Source organism: Aedes albopictus, chromosome 1 (genome assembly GCF_035046485.1).
Source record: "Aedes albopictus strain Foshan chromosome 1, AalbF5, whole genome shotgun sequence".
Classification (NCBI taxonomy): domain Eukaryota; kingdom Metazoa; phylum Arthropoda; class Insecta; order Diptera; family Culicidae; genus Aedes; species Aedes albopictus.
Genome location: NC_085136.1, coordinates 303756647 through 303779667, shown reverse-complemented (window position 1 = coordinate 303779667; position 23021 = coordinate 303756647). Strand labels below are relative to the sequence as shown.

General features: G+C 42.7%; 2 protein-coding genes across 2 annotated transcripts in view; one reads left to right on the top strand and one right to left on the bottom strand.

The window, feature by feature from the left end:
* Positions 1–19884, top strand: part of LOC115263411 (alkyldihydroxyacetonephosphate synthase) — a 72807-nt gene extending 52923 nt beyond the window's left edge. Inside the window, exon 5 of the mRNA XM_029866698.2 lies at positions 19296–19884. Within this exon, the coding sequence (XP_029722558.2) occupies positions 19296–19703 (408 nt within the window). The 3' untranslated portion in view covers positions 19704–19884. The remainder of the gene's footprint in view (positions 1–19295) is intronic.
* A 1290-nt stretch (positions 19885–21174) lies between these two features.
* LOC109416399 (putative odorant receptor 71a) lies at positions 21175–23021 on the bottom strand. The gene is made up of 5 exons (XM_019690437.3): positions 22530–23021; positions 22123–22474; positions 21958–22062; positions 21740–21895; positions 21175–21685 (listed from the first exon to the last, which is right to left on the bottom strand). The coding sequence occupies exons 1-5, from the start codon at positions 23009–23011 to the stop codon at positions 21626–21628; spliced, it is 1155 nt and encodes a 384-aa protein (XP_019545982.3). The 5' UTR covers positions 23012–23021; the 3' UTR covers positions 21175–21625.

Here is a 23021-nt window from a genome sequence, read left to right as displayed (position 1 = left end):
CAAAGCCGCGATAGAGCGAGCGAAAACACGAGGGGCCAAAGCCGTAGCCCGACAGCGCTATTCGGCTCTCGAGAAGGAAGTGAAACCACCTACGAACCGACGTGACAGTGGTGATTCAAAAGTGTCCCCCCCCCCAAATTTAACGGTCGACCACCGAAGCGAACGATCGCTTCTGTCAAATCAGCGCAGACGCGAACCGTTTCCTATATGAACCCATGGGGGTTCGGTGTCGAGCTATCAAATCATCGCGAGCCGTTATAGAGATGGCGATAGTGTTTGGCTATTTTTCATCATGGCGTCGCGGACAACAAATTTGAATTTATTTGTTCTAGCTGTCACGTCGGTTCGTCGATGGTGAAACGCTCATGTAGACGGGACAAAAGAGCGTGGGCAGACTCCCTGGCCGACGAAGGCGAGAAAGCCGCAAACACAGGCGACACCCGTCTCCTCTACGATGTCTCACGTCGCCTTAGTGGGACCAAGATGAATGCTACGATGGCCGTTAAAGACAAGTCTGGACAGTTACTGACCGACCCGGCTGACCTGCTGAAACGCTGATTCGAGCACTTTGGAAACCTTTTTCAAGTGTCGGTCACGCCATCAACACTTCAGCATGATCCACCAAGGGTTCGACGCATTACCCGTGTCAACACCGAAGCTCCATCAGTGCAGGAGATAGAAACAGCCTTCCGTTGCATGAAATCGAACCGAGCCCCAGGGGTCGATCGCATATCAGCTAAGATGCTCAAAGCTGACCCCGTAGTATCCGCACAACTACTGCATCAATTATTCTGCAACATATGGGAAACCGCAACATTTCCATCCGACTGGATGCAAGGTACCCAAAACGGGTGACCTGACTGTATGCGATAATTGGCGGGGCATCATGTTACTGTGTATCGTTCTCAAAGTCCTTTGCAAAGTGTCCCTCACCGGATACAGGAGAAGATTGACGCAACTCTCCGACGGCACCAAGCAGGATTCCGTGCCGCACGATCCTGTGTGGACCATATTGTCACGCTCCGTATCATTCTGGAGCAAATCAATGAATTCCAAGAGTCTCTCTACCTGGTGTTCATTGATTACGAAAAAGCTTTCTATATCAGATTCTGATTTATCTAATTATCTGATATAAAAAGTTTGGCTTAAAAAGAAAAGTGTTCTATCCAATAAGATCGAATAAAGCTAACAGGAAGAACACGCCGCGATATAGGCATACCCCTATGAACGGAGTGCGAATTCCGAATCGATAGAATTTGTGATGAAAACAGAACAATACATAGGCAGTCGGGTGCCTGAAACTTTTGCCAGTCTTGGGAAGGAGGTATGAACTACCAACCAAGCCGATCTGTTTAAAAGCACAGGTCGTACGACAGAAGTTTCACGCATTCGATGTATTCGTTCAATACATGGCCTACTTGCCTAATTTCACCATCTATGAATTTTCATACTTGTTCGCAACCTAGCGAATACTATCATATCTATCATTTCATTATCCACTTTGATCGCTACTCCCTTATACTCTGAGTAGAAAAAGACCGATATAGTCATAAAATGATTATGTTAAAGAAAAAGCTTTCGACCGTTTAAATCACGGAAACATGTGGGTAGCCCTCAGGCGCAAGGGTGTCCCTGAGAAAATCATCAGCCTCATTAAAGCACAATACAGAGCATTTTCGTGCAGAGTACTGCACAACGGTGTTTTGTCCGATCCGTCCGATCCCATTCGGGTCATTGCTGGAGTGAGGCAAGGATGTATACTATCACCGCTACTGTTCCTCATCGTAATCGACGAGATCCTAGTAGGTGCGATTGACCGTGAGCCAAATCGTGGATTGCTGTGGCAACCCATTACCATGGAGCACCTAAATGACTTCGAACTGGCTGATGACGTTGCTCTCATAACTCAACGGCGCTCTGATATGCAGAGCAAGCTCGATGATCTTGCCAATCGCTCCTCAGCGGCAGGTCTTACCATCAACGTCAACAAGACCAAATCGTTGGATGTAAACACGGTCAACCCTTCCAGCTTTACGGTAGCTGGGCAATCAGTGGAGAATGTTGAAAGCTTCCAATATCTAGCCAAATGGCGGCCGATCGACATAGGTGCACGGATCAAGAAGGCGAGGGCTGCTTTTGCGAGTTTAAGAAATATATGGAAAAACAACCAGATTAGTCGACGCACCAAAATCCGAATTTTCAACTCGAACTGAAATCTGTGCTGCTATACGCCAGTGAAACAAGGTGTGTATCAGTGGAGAACACTCAACGGCTGCAGGTCTGCATCAATAGATGCCTGCGGCATATAATTCGTGCATGGTGGCCTCACAATTGGATCTCCAACGTGGAGCTCCATCGTCGATGTCATCAAAAGCCGATAGCGACAGAATTTCGGGAGCAAAAGTGGAGATGGGTCGGCCACACTCTACGCAGGGGCGGAAACGAAATCTGCAAACAAGCGTTAGAATGGAACCCAGCAGGACATCGCAGCAGAGGCAGACTCAGAGGGTTATGGCAGCGCAGCCTCAATAACGAAATCAAGCAAGTCGACAGAAATTTGACCTGGCCACAGGTCAAGGCGATGGCTGGCAATCGCCCAGGATGGAAATCTTTCAATTCGGCCCTCTGCACCACTTTGGGTGCACAGGACTGAAAGTCAAAGTCAGTCTGTTTAACAGGCTGAGGTCGATTGAGGAGTCCTTTGTCAGCGAATACCAGTTGGGTTTTCGTGAGGGCCGATCAACGACGGATCAGATGTTCACCCTGCGGCAGATTCTCGATAAATTTCGGGAGTACAACTTGCAGACTCATTATTTGTTTATTCCCAGACAACCAGTCATCGTATAAGATGTTGCATAAGATGATAAAGTGGAGGCCTTATGCGTGCATGCCTCCATTTAGGCGCATGTAAAAAGTACGCATATTGCCTCCACTTTAACATCTTATGCAACATCTTATACGATGACTGGTTGTCTGGGTTGATTTCAAGGCGGCGTACGATTCAGTGAAGAGAAACGAGCTATGACAGATTATGATCGAACATGGTTTTCCGGCGAAGCTGATTAGACTGATTCGTGTGACGCTTGACGGTTCGAAATCAAGTGTACGGATTGCGGATGAAATTTCGTCATCGTTCGTAACCTTAGAAGGGCTGAAGCAGGGCGATGCTCTTTCAAACTTACTGTTTAAAATCGCGCTGGAAGGAGCGATAAGGAGAGCTGGTGTGCAAAGGAGTGGAACCATTGTCACGAGGTCACATATGCTCCTGGGCTTCGCGGATGATATCGACATCATCGAGATCGACCCTCGGGCCGTGGAAGAGGCATTCATGCCTTTTAAAAAGGAGACTGCGAGGATTGGATTAACGATTAACACCACAGAGACCTATTACATGATTGCTGGTGGTAAACGTCGGTCCGGCCGTGGTAGAGGTGACGAAGTGGTGCTAGGTGGTGGAAAGTATGATGTTGTGGACGAATTTGTTTATCTTGGTACTCTAGTAACGTGCGATAATGATGTTACCCGCGAGGTGAAAAGACGAATTGCAGCTGCGAATCGGGCCTTCTTTGGTCTGCGAAACCAGCTGAAGTCCCGTAGGCTGCAAACGAAGACAAAACTCATGTTGTACAAGACTTTGATTCTTTCGGTCGCTATCGTGGACGTTGAGAGAAGCTGATCGGAGAGCTTTTGGAGTCTTCGAACGTAAAGTGCTGCGAACAATACTCGGCGGGAAACTGGAGGACGGCATCTGGCGGCGTCCAAGTTTATAAAGAGATGGATATATTGTAGCGAATAAAACACGGCAGGCTGCGGTGGGCTGGGCACGTAGCTTGTGTGCCGGAGGAACGACAGGCTAAAACCATATTCAGTAGAGAACCAGGAAAGGGGCCATCGGCTTCGTGGTACGCCGCGCACACGTTAGCTTTTTGCAGTTGAGGAGGACCTAAGAGCTCTAATAAACGTTCAGGGTGACTGGAAGCGATTGGCCCAGGACCGAGACCAGTGTGTAGGGTTTGTACTGGCATGCACTCTCTATGTTTACATTGAGTGTGTAGATGGTGCGAATTGAGCATTTACGAATGAGCGTGTAGAGTGACAGTCGCGATAAAAGTGGAGCGTCGTCGGCGGACGACGAACAGCGAACCTGTGGGAAGTCTGGTGAATCCGAACGACCGGAGAAAGCTTCTGAACTGGAGAGTTGGAGTTTGCCGTTGCGAGAGTTGCTTCCGGAAGTGGACCCTACAATTGGCGACGAGGATGGGATGGAAGGCCTCGTATACGGTGAATGTGTTTTGGCTCTTTGAACGTGTTTGTTTTCAGATGGAATGCTGGCTGGTTGGTTGGTGTTGTGATGATGGGAGAAACGGTGCAACAATTCGGCAGGTGAAGTTAAAACAGGAAATGTAATTATTTGCACGGAACTGATGACACAGTGCAGTGGTTTGTAAATGCAGGTGTTGATAGATAATTTTTGGACAGCTCATTGAGAGAGCGTGCTTGTATGATGTTTCAGTGGAGAAGTGTGAATGCGCATGGTACAATCGGTATTTATCAGAACTTTTTTTTTCAAGCGTGGCGGGTTGCCGGTTGAAGAAAATTTTAACCGTGGCGGGTGTCGGTTAAAAGAACACAAGACCGTGGCGGGTGCCGGTCGAAGGAAATTCAACCGTTGCGGGTGCCGGTTGAAAGGACAATTGAGACCGTTGCGGGTGCCGGTCGAAAGGAATTTAACCGTTGCGGGTGCCGGTTATAATCGAGGTCGTGGCGGGTTGCCGTTCGAAAGAAACATTTGATCGTTGCGGGTTGCCGATCAAAGAGAATGATTAAACTTGAAAGTCCCTGGAAGGGTGCCTGGGAGCAAGGTAGTGATTCCATGGCTTGGGGGCGCCTGGAAAAGGATCCATAAATTCATGCAATCAGGTGACACCGAGGTGTTGTGTTGTCATGATTCAAGGGTGCGTTGAATACACAATAGTAGTTGGCAGTGGTTTTGGCAGTTCCTGTAACCACAACATGGTAACATTTCCATGGCTGGGGGCGCATGGAAATAAAACAATTTGCTTTAGAAGCTCCTTCCTTTAGGTAGGGTGCTTGGGAATTATGAAGTGCTTACATTACATCTTGAAGAAAACCAGGGTATATTAGTGGATCCATTGATTGGGAACAGTGTGATGATAGGCTGGATGATGGAGAGGCGATGCCTTGCATTTTGTGTTTGAAGGCAGTGTAGTGTTTCCATGGTTTGAGGATGCCTCTAGGAAGATTGGTCTGACTTAGAGATTCCAAGTTGCACTTGAGACTTTGAGAGCACTAGAAGTAAATCGTATTATCGCCTGATAGTTCTTGCGAGAGACGTGCGGGCGTGAATCATTGTATTCCATGGTTTGAAAGTACTTGTAATAGATATATAATGGATCACTAAAATAACTAAAACGGCCGCTATGAAGCGAACAAAAAGTGCCACTGTAGCCTTATGTGTTTGACGTAATTCCACTGTCACAATGTTAATGCCCTTATACGCTGGCGCCTTTGTTTACATGCGGTGAACACTAGAAAAGGTTGCTTCATTGATCCATTGATTCTGGCTTGGAAGAGGAGAACAGGGTTTTCGTAGTTCGATGGATTTGATGCAACAGTTGTCACAATTACACCAAGCGAACGTGTGATGTTTGATGGTTTGTGCATGGAGTGGAAGGGAAAGCGAGACATGTTTTGTTTACTGACCCGGATGCTGGATTCTAGAATGGATTGTTGATTATACCAAGGGTTGCTGAAACTTGGTTGTTGAAGATTGGCTAGCTATCTGCTCGGCTATCTGTACGCGAATGGTTGGGATTGGAATGAGAAAATTTGGCTGGACTTTGTGCGTTATTGAATTGCGCACTTGAGAAGTTGGCTGAAAAATAAAGTATCTAGTGTTGAAAGGAATTAACGTCTATGATTAATATCTTACACCGTTCACCGAAGGGGTCAGCAATATTATGAAAAGCAGTGTGTAGTTCGAATGAAGCATAAGTTAGGAGAGTGACACACGTGGCTCCTATCAAACCAAATGAGTATAAGGCACAGACAGAAAACGTGACTAAGAAGAGAAAATAGTGACTTCAATGTTTGGGCACAGAGAACAGACGTCTATCTTCGCTTTCTGCCTTGTGTAAAACTTTGTAACGGTCATTTCGGAGTATGTGGTTATGCTCCTGTTGTGTGGCGCTAGCGTCCCATCGCTTACATTGTTGTGTTGTCATTTTTGTTTCCAGTGCTCGCCGTTTTTGGCCGTTTGGCACTCGTGTCGCTTTGTGGGCTAGTGTATTTTAACGATGAACACTGCCATCGTGAGGTCAAATCTACTTTATATGTGGGGCAGTCTCCGTTGGTGGCGTTGAGGTACACTTAAATCCTTTACACACGATTTCGACGTATTTTTGTTCGAGCTTAAATGTCTGTTCTCTGTGGTTTGGGTTTATTGTGGATGGCCAAGATGTGTTGTGCCATGAAAACTGAAATTTTTGAGAGGTAAATAAATCGTTAAGGTATGTTTCTATTAGGATTTGTTAAGTGTTGGAACTCACATCGACCCGGAAACCTCTGCACCAATGAAAAAAGCCAGCTGGTTGAAGAGTTAAAACATTTGGAGTGTTAAAACAGGCATTGGCCTATGAATTTAGGCATTTTGTCTTACTTTGTCTAGTTTTTCTCATATACATTATTTATATTCATTCATTCACTTGCTTGACGCATTGGTGCAGTGCGGCTTATACAATTCTATTGAACTTTGATGAACAGAGTGGCTTCTCTAAATTATTTCCTTGTCATGGAAAAGTGAACATTATGTGAAACTATTGACAAAGCTATTGACTGTTGTTCACTTATAAAAGGTTGGAATTAGAATTGGAACAGGTTTGAAAAGCCAAGGGGATGTTATTCGAAAATAGTTGAGCCACGTCACATCACGTTGATGTTGGGGAGCATGTGGGCTGGCATGAAAAGATGCTAGGAGGTTGATGCTAGCTGCTGAACACAGAGTCTTGTTTTGTGGATTGTTCTGATAATTTGTGTGACGACGTTTGATAATTAAGGAGGGGAAGGTTATGGATAATTGTTTGGATGTGTTTTCGTGTTTGACATGTTGGATCTCCAGTTAGTCCAATGTAGTGGTGCTTGGGCTGAAGCATACCTCGGGCTAAATTGAGATTTAGCGTCTAAGCCGCGGGCCGCAGTTTGAGCACTGGTCTAATGGATAGGGCTTGCAATTTCTAACCCAGAGAAGCTGAGTTGGATTCCTGTCTCGATCGTAAGGTATTCGAAACTTCCTGGATGTGATATATCAATGAGCTTTCCACAATGTGCAAGTTCGTCCAATAACAGGTGGGGAAGGTCCTTGATGTTAGATTGCTTATGGAATGTTGCGACTGGGCAGGCCAAAGTCCAGCGGAGGCATTGTGGATTGTTGTTTTCAAGTATTGAGTTGCATAGCGTAAATGATGGGTGCTGAGTGATAATAAGGCTGGTATGTATTGCATTTCAGAGCATGGGTTAAATTTGCTGAACTCAAGGGAGGTCTGTAGTTTTAGTGTTACATAAAGAGAGATTGTTTAGATGTCAGGTTCATATAATTTTTTTTAAAGAAAGATGGGGGTGTAGGGTTTGTACTGGCATGCACTCTCTATGTTTACATTGAGTGTGTAGATGGTGCGAATTGAGCATTTACGAATGAGCGTGTAGAGTGACAGTCGCGATAAAAGTGGAGCGTCGTCGGCGGACGACGAACAGCGAACCTGTGGGAAGTCTGGTGAATCCGAACGACCGGAGAAAGCTTCTGAACTGGAGAGTTGGAGTTTGCCGTTGCGAGAGTTGCTTCCGGAAGTGGACCCTACACAGTGGAGGCGGATACTTCATTCGGCGTAGACTCACCGCTACGAGTTGTAGCCCACCAAGTAAGTAAGTATGCAGAAAATCCACACACACATTTGTTTGCTTTTTCACTAGGCGAAGACAACTTGTTGTTTACAAATTACCGATGAGAAAAAAGTAATTCCTTTGATTTTGATGCATTCTGCAGCAGTGAAATCCAACTTAGAAGTGCCACAGAGCTTCTGTGGGGTATGATTTGAAGGTTGGTTCAACAAATGAATCTGTCGAAGTGAAAATTGAACGGTGATAGAGAACAATTCGATTGCCAGCTGCTTTGGTGCGGTTGCCTTCGTCGTACGCAAAACGAAAAAAATTGTCAACTCGTAAGTGGAGTGAAATTGAAACGTAAAATTTAGTGAAATTATTGGATATCTAGTGTTAAAGAGGCAGGTTACACTAGTTTACAAAATAAAACGAAAGTCGTGAACTTCTGTCAACGACCAAAATTTTTGAAGCATAATTTAGCGCTGATTTCGAAACCGTGCTTCAAAAAATTTAAAGTAGAACAGTTTTTAAGTTTTAACTCAATATCGAGTTTTACAACTTTTTAAAGCATGGAATTTAATAAAATTCAAATATCTTGCGTTTTGTCCAACCAATTTTAAATCTTTTTCCATAAATTAAAAGCTGAATATAATACCATTCGATCATCTAAATGCAGGTTTTGCGTCAGATTGATGAAATTCAAGATATTGGCGAGCTTTGGGGACAATCTCCTTAAATTTTAGCAAAATTTCCAAAAATATGTGAAGAAATGTATTTTTTTTTCAATAAGAAAAAAAAAACAATTTTAAAATTCTTTCTCAACGTTTATTTGATATATCGTACGTAGGCTAGTTACAGTAAAAAATTCAGCTCAATCGGAGCATTGATTACGGAGAATGAGATATGTGAGGTGAGCGACTTTGCTTAAAAATAGAACAAAAATCGATTTCAAATCATCAACCTTGTATGGAAAGTCGAAAAAATTTTCGCTCTACTGTAATTTTTTTCCTTCGCGTTTTCGAACTCAGGGCATGATTCTACACCAAAAACGATCATCAGCTTACCGAGTTCAAAAATGCTGTAAACTAGTGTTATCGATAGTCTACTTCTTTTTGCTTCCATCTAATGAGGTATTGGCAAAGGTAAATCATAATATTTGTTTTTCGTACACGGTAAAAATTCTGCACGCTCGATGTAAGGGAAAAATCCCTTAACTATTCAATGTCCTAATCAACATGATCAGAAATGCTTTTCCTTTGAGACCGCAATGCTGTCAGTGTTGATTTGAGGATCAAAACAAACCCACCGGAGAAATCAACTGAAAATCCCTTCGATTTGCACTACTGTAAAAAGCAATACGATCCAAAGTGAAAAGCTGTTGATTTGGTGATGACTGTTTTGGGCATGAAAGTAAATATAGATGACAGGTGATAGAAAGTGCTTCGCTTCGATTCACACCTCTCCAACAGATGTGAAGTAGTGTAGTGGTAAAATAGTTGATCGTGACCTGGTATCGAATCTGGCTGCGGCTGAACACATTTTTTTTTAAATTTTAGTTTTGAAATCAAAACATTGTCAACAACGAATTGATGTGAAGTTCCATTAAAATTGAAGAGGCATTGGATGTTCTTTGCCAAATGATATGTAATTGATAACAAACTGATTGAACAGAAGTGCGAATTCAAGTGTCAATCAGTTCATATCACAGTGCAGATTTTTTACCGTGTAATAATTGGCTGTTTTCCGTCGGGAATTCTGTGACGGGAATTAGCGAATATGACGGAGTTAATTTTTCCCTAATTGTCAAACACTTAGTGCCAAATTTACATAAAGTGTCAAACAATTTGATTACATCACTTGATTTGATGTTTCACACGGTTTTTGTCCAATCTGATTGTTGTGGAGAAATTTTGGTGGGAATATATACAGGGGATAGACAAAATGATCGGGACAGGCAAAATTTTCACTTTTCAAAAAATGTTCAACTAGCTGTAATTTTTCGAAAAGTGTATCGAATATTCTCAAATTTTTACTGCAAGTTCATCAACTAGTTGTGTATCAATGGTCCAAATTTGGAAAAGATCGGGCCATTTTCCACGAAGTAATGAATATTCTTGGAAAAGGCAAAATTATCCGATAGCCAACTTTGAGCTGTAATATCTCCGGAATCAATGAACCGAATGCAATGAAATTTTGACCATTTATGACTTATATAATGATCTAGTAAAAATCGTCGACTTAACTTAAAATTCTTAACACGGAAGAAAATTATAACGATTAGATTATATTTCTGATAAAACACCAAATTATCCAAAACTTCAATATCGTTCCAAAATTCAAGATGCAAATTATAGTTTATTTAATTTCCCTCTAATTGACTTATATATAAATGTGTTTTGAAGGAAAGTTACAACATAGCCGCCAATAAATTGAAAAAGTTATGGAATGCATATTAAAAATAGGCCAATTTGCTAAAAAACCGTGAGAAAAATAAAATCGCTATAATTTTTGCTCTTGTTAAAAATTTCAAGTTATGTCGAATGTTTTTCAGAGTTCATTATATAAGTCATGAATGGTCAAAATTTAATTGCAATCGGTTCATTAAACCCGGAGATATAATAGCTCAAAGTTGGCTATCGGATAATTATACCATTTCCAAGAATATTTATAACTTCGTGGAAAATGGCCCGATCTTTCCCAAATTTGGACCACTGATACACAACTAGTTGTTGAACTTACAGTAAAAATTTGAGAATAGTCGATACACTTTTCGAAAAATTACAGCCAGTTGAACATTTTAGGAAAAGTAAAAATTTTACCTGTCCCGATCATTTTGTCTATCCCCTGTACATGTTTCTGGTTGGCAAAACATAGGTAGCCTATGTCACATGGTTGTTTTCGCAAATGAGGCAACGCACTGAAGAGCAGCAAAAGCTACATCCTCCTTCAAAACTATACAGGCCAATAAAATAGAATATGCCATAAATTATACATTCGTAATTTTTTTACGACCAGCAAATATTTCTATGGCCCTATTGCGTCTGGGCAGGAATACGGAAGAAGAAACCAATCGTCATTCTTCTATGCGATTCGTTTGACGCCAGAACAGCTGTTGGCCATGAAGGGCCTAAGCTTAGAAGTAGCGATAACTACTACTGTCGGATGATGCTTTTTTTAAAACCAGTTTGTCGAAATGCTACGTTCGAATTAATGGCAGTAGGAACTGCACCCGTAATAAATAAGGTCTAATTAATAGTATTAGAATATACACATAAATTATTCCTTTGAAACTCGAACTTACCACCAGAAATTTTTTATAAACGTGTTATAGACTGGGAAACAATGAATAAAGGGTCGTTTGAATAAAAAGTAACGCATTTTACTACTAATAATAATACTCAGAAGTAAAATCCACAGAGTTTACCACATAGTTGGTATGGGTAAAAGGGATTTCAAACATGCAGAATTTTCTTCTTTCGAACATGGGCGTGAATTTTGTGCAGAAGTCAAAACAAACCGCGAAGCAGTAGCATATTTTTCCAGATAATTATTCGGAAAGCAAGTTGATTCCAGAAAAAAAAAATCAGGATATCCGTACTAGAAAAACAAGAGGAGGGCTAAATCAAACGGACATTTCCAACAAACCCACGATTCCAATAAGAGGCTGTGGATTTTTAGTATACGCGGATGAATTTGGGAGTTTAAAAAAAAAATATCCAGGAATTCCTGCACAAGAATTTCTTTAGAAATTCTCTCTGGTACTCTTTCAGAAATGCCTGTTAGAACGCCTTTCAGGAAATTTCAGAAGGTTACTTCCTTTTCATGATTTATTTTAGTATATCACATTGAATTCATACATTGTAAAAGGACTTCTTCCTTGTGTGACCCCTCTTTTGAAGCAGTTGGCTTCTTAAATGCCCCTCCTTGCGACAATCGTATCTATCGATGGCTAACTTAACCACCGAGGTCGAAGATACGATTTCTGTTCTACACTGGAACTGTCGTAGTATTACACCGAAATTAGACGTTTTTAAATTTTTTGTTAACAATTTACAATGCGATGTTTTTGCGCTATCTGAAACATGGCTGACACCTGATATAACCTTACCTTTTCCCGATTATAATATCATTCGCCTTGATCGATCCGACTCGTACGGAGGGGTGCTTCTAGGGATCAAGAAGCAGCACTCATTTTACAGAGTCGATTTTCATCCGATGACTGGCATAGAAGCCGTCGCATGTGAGGTGACTATCCGAGGTAAAACCCTCAGTGTTGCTTCCATATATCTTCCTCCGAGAACTGCGATATCTCGCAGGGATCTCGCCCACATCTGCTCGGTTATTCCTGAGCCTCGGCTGCTCATGGGAGATTTCAATTCCCATGGTAGAGGCTGGGGGAACTGTACGATGACAGCTGATCAACTTTGATATATGACCTCTGCGACGACTTCAACATGACAATTTTGAATACCGGAGAAGTTACACGAGTGGCCCCTTCAGCTCAAGATGGCAGCCCTAGAAACAGCTGATTAGACCTTTCAATCTGTTCGAGCTCACTATCGCTGGAGTGTAAATGGAAGGTTATCCAGGATCCCCATGGTAGTGATCATCTGCCGATTGTTGTTTCTATTTCCAATGGGTCACATCAACCTCCATCTATCGACATCGCCTACGATCTCACCAAGCACATTGACTGGGAGAAGTACGCAGAAGCCATTATCGACGGTGAGCAATCGGTAAAAGTCCTTCCACCGCGGGAAGAGTATCGGTTTCTGTCCGAGCTGATCCTCAGTAGCGCGCTTCAGGCACAACGTTGACCAGTGCCAGGTCCGTCGGTTCCCAGGAAACTCCCCAATCCGTGGTGGGATAGCGAGTGTACAGAAATCTATCACGAGAAATCCACGGCGTTCAAAGAGTTTCGGAAACGCGGTTCGATCGAAAACTTTAAGCGGTATGCTTCCCTTGAAAGCAAGTTTACGAACTTGGTCAAGACGAAGAAAAGCGGTTACTGGCGTCGGTTCGTCGAGGGTTTGTCGCGCGAGACTTCAATGAGAACTCTTTGGAACGTCGGGAGAAGAATGCGTAACGCGTCGTAGGTAAACGAGGATCGAGAAAGCTCTTATCGATGGATCCTCAAGCTCGCAAAAAAAAAGTTTGTCCAGATTCCGTACCCAAGGAGCGAATAATTCGTGATGTTTCCGAAGATAGAGTCGACATGTATAGGCCGTTTTCGATAGTTGAATTCTCACTTGCTCTTCTTTCATGTAATAATTCCGCTCCAGGAATGGATCGAATCAAGTTCAACTTGCTTAAAAACCTCCCCGACGTCGCTAAGAGGCGCTTGTTGAACTTGTTCAATCGGAATAGAGACGAACCAGCCAAGGGCTGAACGTTTCTTTAATAAAGACAAATCAATCAATCAATTGTTCAATCAGTTCCTGGATAACAACACCGTTTCGGATGATTGGAGACAAGTGAGGGTGATAGCTGCTCAAAAACCCGGGAAACCCGCGTCAAATCATAATTCGTACCTTCCAATCGCGATGTTGTCTTGTCTACGGAAGTTGGTGGAGAAGATGATTCTCTTTCGGCTGGACAAATGGGTTGAATCGAGGGGCTTGTTGTCAGATACACAATTTGGTTTCCGCAGAGGCAAAGGAACGAACGACTGTCTTGCGTTACTTTCTTCAGAAATTCAGCTTGCCTTTGCTCAAAAGCAGCAAATGGGCTCAGTGTTTTTGGATAAGGGAGCTTTTGATTCAGTTTGTGTCGATGTTCTTTCCGACAAACTACACGGAAGTGGCCTTTCACCAATTATAAACAACTTTTTGTATAATTTGCTGTTTGAAAAGCAGATGAGTTTTGCTCATGGCGACTTGACAGTTTCACGAATTAGCTACATGGGTCTCCCCCAGGGTTCATGTCTAAGCCCCCTTCTTTACAACTTTTATGTTAGAGACATAGATGATTGTCTCTTGGAAAATTGCACTTTAAGACAGCTTGCGGATGACTGTGTTGTTTCTGTAACAGGATCAATAGCAGTTGATCTGCAAGGACCACTACAGGATACTTTGGGCAATTTGTTTACTTGGGCTCTCAAGCTGGGTATCGAGTTCTCTCCGGAGAAAACTGAGATGGTTGTCTTTTCTAAAAAACATAAACCGGCTATGTTTCCGCTCGTTCTGATGGGTAAGACAATCACTCATAGCATGTCTTCTCAATATCTCGGCGTCTGGTTCGACTCCAAATGCACTTGGGGGAAGCATATTGTGTATCTGATACAGAAGTGCCAAAAGCGAATCAACTTTATGCGAACTATTACCGGAACATGGTGGAGAGCACACCCGAAAGATCTGATCAGGCTGTACCAAACAACCATTCTGTCGGTTTTAGAATACGGTAGCTTTTGTTTTCAATCCGCGGCGAAAACACACTTGCTGAAGCTTCAACGGGTTCAGTACCGTTGCCTTCGGATCGCGTTAGGTTGCATGAACTCGACTCACACAATGAGTTTAGAGGTACTTGCTGGTGTACAGCCTCTGAAGGACCACTTTGCGGAGTTGTCGTTCCGGTTCCTCATCCGATGCGAGGTTGTGAATCCATTGGTCATAGAAAATTTTGAAAAGCTGCTCGAACAGAATCCTCAAACTCGTTTTATGAGTGTGTACTACTGGTACATGACGCTAGAGGTAAGCCCATCTCCGGTTAACACCAATCGTGACAACTTCTCAGACTTCGACAGCTCCTCAGTGGATTTTGATCTCTCTATGAAGGATGAGATCACCGGTATTCCGGAATCTTTACGTTCCGTAGGTATTCAACAAATGTTTGAAAGTAAGTTCGGGCATGTTAGCGGGGACAGACAGTTCTTCACAGATGGTTCAAAAACCGATGATTCGACTGGATTCGGTGTATACAACGAATTTCATAGCACCACCTTCATGCTTCAAAAGCCCTGTTCTGTATACGTAGCTGAGCTAGCGGCTATATACTACACCTTAGAGTACATTCACACTCTTCTACCTGAGCACTACTTCATTTTTACCGACAGTCTAAGTTCTCTGGAGGCTGTTCGGTCAATGAAACGGATGAAGCACTCAGCGTACTTCCTGAATGGAATACGCCAGGTATTGAGTGCTTTGACCAAACGCTCATACACCATCACCATAGCTTGGGTCCCTTCACATTGCTCGATTCCGGGCAATGAGAAAGCGGACTCTCTGGCTAAGGTGGGCGCTAGCGAAGGCGATATTTACGAGCGTCAAATCGCCTTCGATGAATTTTTTGCATTGGCCCGTCAGGAGACCTTGATCAGCTGGCAACACAAATGGAGAGATGGAGAGATGGGTAGATGGTTGCACTCCATCATCCCACAGGTGTCGAAGAAGCCATGGTTCAAAGGGTTGGATTTAGGCCGCGATTTCATCCGTGTAATGTGTCGGCTGATGTCCAACCACTATTTGTTGAACGGACATACCTTCCGTATTGGGCTCTCAGAAAGCAATCTCTGTGTCTGTGGCGTGGCTTCCCAGGATATCGAACATGTCGTGTGGGGATGCAATGAGTATCGTGAGGTCAGATCTGAGCTGCATGAAATTCTCCGGATCCGAGGAAAACAACAGAAACCCGTTCGAGAAGTGTTGGCAGAACTTGATTTGGAATATATGAACCTGATTTACCAGTTTTTGAAACGTGTTGATGTCAGAGTTTGATGTAGTACGTTCCTTGTTTTCGTTGCCCGCCTTTTGGTTTTGTTGTTCGCCCCTGTCTGTCGTCGCCCCCCTTCCGTTTGTCCTCTTCTTGTCGTTGTCTACCGATAAAGTCCTTTCTTTTTGGTTCCATTACAGATATGGACAATTCGTCCCATCAAGATTTTAGTATAAGTTAGCAAATAATTTAGTTTAAAACCCATAAATCCCTCCTTCCCAATTTTATTTTATTTTTTTTTCTTTTCTTTCTCAATCCTTAACCTCGAAACAGCCACGAGTACTTGGGCTTCCCAAACTAACATAGTATTAAGGCAGTAATAAATTGTAAAATGTAAAATCAATGTAAAAACAAAAGATCTCAGCTCAGTTATGCCCATGTGGCGCCCGAGCCTTCCAAATAATCGAATAAGTAAAAAAAAACACATTGAATTCCTCTCGGATGTTCTTTCTGGTTCCTAACGGCGTATATATATTTATATGATTTCTCCCGGGATTCCTCCTGCATTTTTTAAGAAATATTCTTGGGCCTTTTCCCAGTGCTTATCCTGGATTTTTTTAGAAGTTTCTCTCAAGATATAACTTATATGTTGTCGTAGAATTTCTCCTAGATTTATCCCTGGATTCCTCTGGTATTTCTACTGACGTTCCTCCAAGTATTTTTCAGAAGTTTTTCATGTTTTTTTTGCAGGAAACCGAAATTTCTTCCAAAGGTTTTCACGGAGGGATTTTCTTCAGTTCAATACCTTCTTCAATTTCTTCAAGAAAGATCCTTTTGGAATTTTAATGTTAATCTGTCTCCCGAAATTACCACTGAATCCTCCTGAGATCCCCTGAAACGCCCCTGGGACACACTGACACTCCCTGAAATGCCCTTGAAAATCCACAAAACCCATGTAAAAACCTCTCTTCGAACCTTCCTCTCTTAAAACCTTTGAGAGAAACTTTTAGAGATACTACGGGAGAAATCTGGCGAGAGATTCCAAGATAAACCAATGAAAATTCTTTGTGCAAATTCCTTGGAAGAAGTTCTTCAAAAGTATCGCAAAATCGCGAGAGAAACTGTTTTTTTTTTCGGAAAATCACACAAAGAAGAAACATTGGGAGCATTTCGTTAAGATCTCCAGAAGGAATCCCCAGAGAGCCTCCGGAAGAAATTCCGTGTGTGCTCTTGCAGAAACTCCACGCTCTTGCTCTTGCAGAAAAATTCCTGCGGAAATCTTAGAAGGTACTCTGGTAGAAATCCAAGGAACAACTATCAAAAGTTGCCGGGGTCCGTGGCGCAAATGGTCACACGTTTGCTTCATAAGCAGATGGTCATTAGCGTGGTTCAAAAAATCGTTTTTGCTCCACACCGATTATTCGATTCGTAACCAGATTCTATGCCTTCTCCCAAAATTTGAGCTCATCTGGTTGAAAATTGAGACTGCACAATTGAAGGCTTGTTGTATGGGAATTACTATGGAAAAACGATGTTTTTCATTCAATCGACCGTAGCATTTCCTCAAGTGCCCTAGAGGGTTAGTTGACCCTTGGTACCCATAGGCGACTCTATCAGCTACAACGATCTCAGCCCCGGCACTTTCGTCAGTTTCTCCTTCCCCATGAGAGCAAACGGACCCGGATACTTGGACTTGGAAAGCGCAATATAGCGACCGAAACGTCGGATAAAAGCTTAAGAATCCGTTTTTGAGTTATTCCTTCAAAGACTGTACGTCATAACCCCCAAACATAGTGAGCAACAGTCGAAATTGGAATCTAGTTTGCTATTTCTATTCATACGACCCTAGAATTCTTACTTATGCGTTTTTTTTTGCAATTTGATTAGAGAATTTTGGGGCATGACACCACTGAAGTTTCAGAAGAATGTAAGGGAGTTCAAGAGATTATCGTTGCTTTCAATGGAGTTTCAGGGAGTTCTAGAGGCATGTTATAGCGATTCATAGTATATCCAAGTGTTTCAAAGGGTTAAAGCTTAAGTCAAAGGATGTTTCAGGGCGTTTGCAAGACCTTCCAATAAGTTTCTGAATGCCTCAAGTGGATTTCAAGACACTCCAAGGGATTTCGAGGGGCTTCAGAAGAGCTTCCGGTAGATTCTCGGAAGTTTTGCAGATGTTTCTAGGATTCTCAGGGGAGTTTAGAGGGATTTTAAGGCATCTCATGGAGTTTTAGGTGGCTCAGGAGTGTTTAAGTGATGTTTACGTAGGTTTCGGGACATCTCAGGGGGCTTGGCGAGGTTCGAGGGAGTCCCAAGAAACAAAACTAATTCAATAATAGTTTCTTAAGCTAAAGTTTGCTGAAGATTGGCTTGGTCAACTCTTGCATAGTAAAAATGTTTGTGGGGGTTTCAGGAATCTTGAAAAGAACTTCTTACCGGGGCATCGGAAGGGTTTTAACGGGTATAACCCTTTGGAACCGGACCGATCATATATAACACCGACGATACAATCAAGCATAGCAAATAAATGTGAGGCCTCCTCTCGAATGTTGATGTTGTTCGGATAACGAACCGAAAATGGTATGTTAGACATACGTAAATCCTGAAGTTCATAGGCAAAAAACACGTAGTTCTGGTGGAATTTTGAAATTTGGGAGACGTGGGTTCAAATCCCACCAGAACTACGTGGTTTTTTTTTCGCAATTTTCCACCTCAATTTGTCCATTTTTCATCCTATGAACTTCAATACATTCCTGCTTCAAAAGTTTTAGACATTTTTAGCCGTTTCAGCTAGCTTCAAGTGGCTTTTGGGGGCTTCAAGGGGTTTCTGAGGGTTCAAGGGTTTTTAAGAAGCACCAAGACGTTCGACGTATTTAAGGTAGTTTTGAAGAATTCATAGGGCTTTAGGAATGTTCTAGAGAAGTTTACGGAGATCTTAAGGGGTTTCAGAACAGTTTCAGAAGGGTTCAGTGGGTTTCATTGGACTTCAAGGTGTTCCCGGGGTTTCAGGGGGTTTAATGCAGCAAAGCTTGCTTTTCAGCTTAAAGTTTTATGCGTACTTCTACAGTTATAAACAGAGAGCTTTCTCTGCCTATGACCATTTTGCATGCGTATAACGTGTGGAAGACACAAAGATACTATATGCCTTAAGGTCAAAGGAATTTCCTTTACGAAAAGTACCTGTACCGCCAGAAATACATCCGTTGATCCATCCATAGTTGATTTTCACCCTTTAACGATGTAAATCAACAAGAAAAAAAAATTGTGAACAGCAGATCACGTTCACAAAAGATGGTTGCACTCACTTAAACTCCACATTTTTCTCAAATTATGGTAGAAATAAATCATTTTCCTTAAAATTTCGGCTTCCTTGCACCCTTTTTCGCCATAGTGTACCAGTTATGGCTAACTCCATAAGGAATGCATGGAAATAGTGCGAAAAGAAACCGAAGATAAAAAATGTAACCATAACTGGTACAGGATTCCGATCATTGGCACACGCTGTAATAAACACCAAAAGTAGTTCTGGCTCAGTTTCTATATTTTTCCTGTGAAGTATGGAAACTAAGCTATCTTTTAACATATTGGTGACATTCGTTGGTCTTCTCGTTATTTTTGTACAAATAGTTTTCCTTGGGTAGTGCCATAATTGGTACACGCACCCTATAATCTTATAAAATTATTTTTCTTAATGAAAATTGAGGTTCCAGTGTAGCAACAAATCTTATCCTTCGCCTTTTTTCTCACCCTCGCAGGAATGTGCCAAATACAACATCAAACACTACCTCGTGTCGTGCCGGGTGACGCAGTCCTACGATGCCGGCGCATGCGTGTACTTCTACTTCGGATTCAACCACACCGGCTTCCCCGACCCGGTGATCATCTACGAAACCATCGAAGGCCACGCCCGTGACGAAATCCTTGCCTCCGGTGGATCCATTTCGCATCACCACGGCGTGGGGAAGATCCGGGCACGGTGGTACCCGAAAACGGTATCGGATGTGGGCGTAAGTTTGTACCGGGCCACCAAGCAAGAGCTGGACCCCAACAATATCTTTGCCGTTGGGAACTTCTTACCGGAGCTGCAAACCGGACACCACGGCGAGCACCAGCAGAATCCGGAGGGGTCGTCGGGGCAAGGCACGCTGATGTCGAAGCTGTAGAGGGGTTTTTGTGTTTGTTCTGTTGTGGTTATTTTAGGATAATTTTTATACGAAATGGACCATATAAGTTGCATTTTGGTGTGATTGAATACATTCCAGTTATTGTACTTTCTATGTGTAGCTAATTTATGTTACCCAGTGGCTCAGTATGCTCAGAACAATAAAGTTATTGTTTGCAAGAGTAGAGGAGGTTTTACTGAAATATTGATGACAGCTGGATATATTCTGGAAGAAAGACAAACGACAAACTATTATCATATCACTTGGAATGTCGTAATTAGAAACAATTGGCTGTCATTGCCTGTGTCATAACTGCAAATTGTTCCTTATAATGGTATGTAAGGAATAATTAAATCGTGTAATTCAACTGGATGAATAAAACGCCTGATTTCTTCTTCTTCTTCTTCTACAGTATGACTCTACGTTTGCACTTGAATTTGGCCTGCCTCTCTTCAACGTAGTGTTCTTCGAGAACTTGCATAGTTATAATTAGACGGGTTTTCTTTGCCTGCCATTGCATGACTGTGTATTATTGTGTGAGAAAATTTCCCTACTGGAACGGGAATCCAGCCCGCTGTCTTCGAATTGGCGATTCGAAGCCTTATCCACTAGGCCAACTGGAGATGCAAAAGTCCTGTCGTGCCATGATTAATTCAAAAAGTCCACCACGTTAAGTGTCTAAGAAACGATTTCATTGAAAATTATGGTACAACTTTTCAGGGAAATAAAAACTAGATTGATCCACCTAGCGGGGATAGTGGCCCCTTTCTCGTATACTACGTTCCCAGTTAGAGATATACCGGTGGCTCGTCATTTGCATTCATTTCATTTTTAATTTATTTAGCATCACATTACAATCATAATAAAACTGAATCATCAATTCCTCGCCACAGCATTCGGTTCGTGGCTGCAGTCCTCCATCCTCGGCCGCTTTCCACATTTTCCAGATCGTAATGTACCTGATCCAGGACCACCCATCTTGCGCGCTGCCCTCCAGGTCTTCTTGTGCCCTCCGGATCTCTTGCGAATACCAACTTTGCAGGGTTGTTTTCTGGCATTCTCACAACATGTCCTGACCATCGTATCCTTCCAGCTTTTGCGATCTTTCGGATGCTAGGTTCGCCGTAGAGTGCAGCGAGATCGTGGTTCATTCTTCGCCGCCACACACACCGTTCTCCTGCACACCGCCAAGGATGGTCCTAAGCACTCAACGCACGAGCACTTCGAGTGCTTGCATGTTCTCCTCGAGCATAGTCCAGGTCTCGTGCCCGTAGAGAACCACCGGTCTTATCAGCGTCTTGTTGTACATGGTGCATTTGGTGCGGGGGTGAATCTTTTTCGACCGCAGGTTCTTGTGGAGCGCATAGTAGGCCCGACTTCCACTGATAATGCACCTTCGTATTTTGCGGCTAACGTTGTTATCTGCTGTTAATAAGGACCCTCCCAAATTCTCGAGGCACTGTTTGTTTCAACTCATTATTTATTTTTTCCATTAATTTTTGCATTAACAAAAAAAAAAGTTCGTCATCTTTGGTGTCAACATGTATTGTATTTTAAACAAAATGAAAATAAATGTTTTGATTTAAATAGAAGTTGCATGAATCTCATCATTTGCCAAAGTGTATCCAGATCACGTTACTGCTCCCTTTTCTTACTAAGAAAAACTCCTTCCCGTGACAGTCGTGGAGACGCAGTGCTGATCTCTGTCTCTAGTAGCAACGCACGTTATACTAAGGTTCCTTCCCTTCCTCGGTGATCGTAAGGAAGTGGCCAGAGTCGTTATTCTCGAAAGTGCACATTGAGAACGGTAAGCTACTTTCAACTTCCGTTTGTTGATTAATTGTGTAACTTCGATTGTCGTGGTCAATTACGGTGTAGACACTACAAATTGTGAGGTCATCTTCACAATCGAGCTGCCACCTTCACTGGGCACCGTATACTTGTCGTAATACGGCAAAATACGACATAGCACTTCGTAACGCCTAAAAAAAAGATTTATTCGTGAAACTGCGCGTACCATGAACAAAACAACATACCATTCCAAATGTGGTTCGACTGACGTGGAAAAATTTCCCCGTAGTCAGTGCTGCCATCTTCTGCGATCTGGCCAAAGCAAACAGGATGGTTCGTTGTTCTTGAACTGATCGCATATACCATTGTGATTTGTAGAATGCTTCTGAAGTTGCTGTACTCTGAAAATCGCTCTTCATCTGAATGAGGTGCTCGCATACCTTATAGCTAAAAGTCTACTTACTGCACACATCAGTTCCGTACCGAGTATGGAATAAGCAAGAATATGACACAGAAGATACATCATTACTACAGTCATTTTGAGCAGCAAGTCCCAGTCGATGTTTGGCTGAAAACACGACTATTTAAATTTTGCTGATCATATAGCAACTTCATCAACACAGCATACCAACGACAAGGCCACCATTGTCAGGCAAATATTCAAAATGCACATTCCGTACAATATGAGCATGAAGGCATTGAGAGATTTTTCCAATGCGCGTGCCCCTCTGTATGCCGATTCATGCAGCCCTACTATCGTGACCAGTTCTTCGTGGCGCTGCACATCGTCGATGAGCTCGTCCAGGCGACCGATTTTCATGCTTATGATTTTGAATAATCCCGACACGTTGTGCAGCAAACTCCAGAACAAACAATGACTCGAGACAAGAAATAGTACCACATAAACCATTACAGCGATATTTACGACGACCGTCATTAGCCACAACCATACGTTGGATTGGAGGTCAAAAAGTAAGTAGCTAAAATGCGGGTTGAAATGATTACAAAATAATAGTTATAATAACGACTACTTACTCAGCCTCGAACACTCCTTTCAATGTGGACGACACCCCAGTCGAAGAGTACTTCAAAATTGTTGTAACGGGTACCGATATAAAATAAGGCCCTGCGAACACTACTTCAGCTCCCATATATCCCTTGAATGTCCACTCTGAGAAAATCTTCATGTGCTTAATTACCCGTTGAACATCCCTGTGTGAATCTGTGGAAACCGTATCAAAAATTGATCGAACTTCACGGTATGTTTTTTCGAGCAAAGGACGGTAATACAAAGCAATCGAACCCTGCGGAACGACCATGCCAATGATGAGAATCTCTGCCAAGTTCCTCACAATGATAACGAAGTTGGGCTCCTGGCGTATGATGAACGCCAATTCAGGAATGATGACCCATATGAGGACCACGGCTATCAAGCAGATGGCTTGGACTGCTCTGAAGGAACGCTCCGGGTGACTCCAGTAGCCGATCAGCTGCAGAGTTCTGACTATTAGGTTCATGGTTTGAGAG

What these genes read in the sequence shown, in the direction of transcription:
- LOC109416399 (XM_019690437.3), bottom strand. Translation starts at nt 23,011, where the DNA reads ATGAACCTAATAGTCAGAACTCTGCAGCTGATCGGCTACTGGAGTCAC. An exon ending in AAAGGAGTGTTCGAGGCTGA is followed by an intron (nt 22,475 to 22,529) that starts GTAAGTAGTCGT and finishes CCCGCATTTTAG; the next exon opens with CTACTTACTTTTTGACCTCC. An exon ending in CAATGGTGGCCTTGTCGTTG is followed by an intron (nt 22,063 to 22,122) that starts GTATGCTGTGTT and finishes TCGTGTTTTCAG; the next exon opens with CCAAACATCGACTGGGACTT.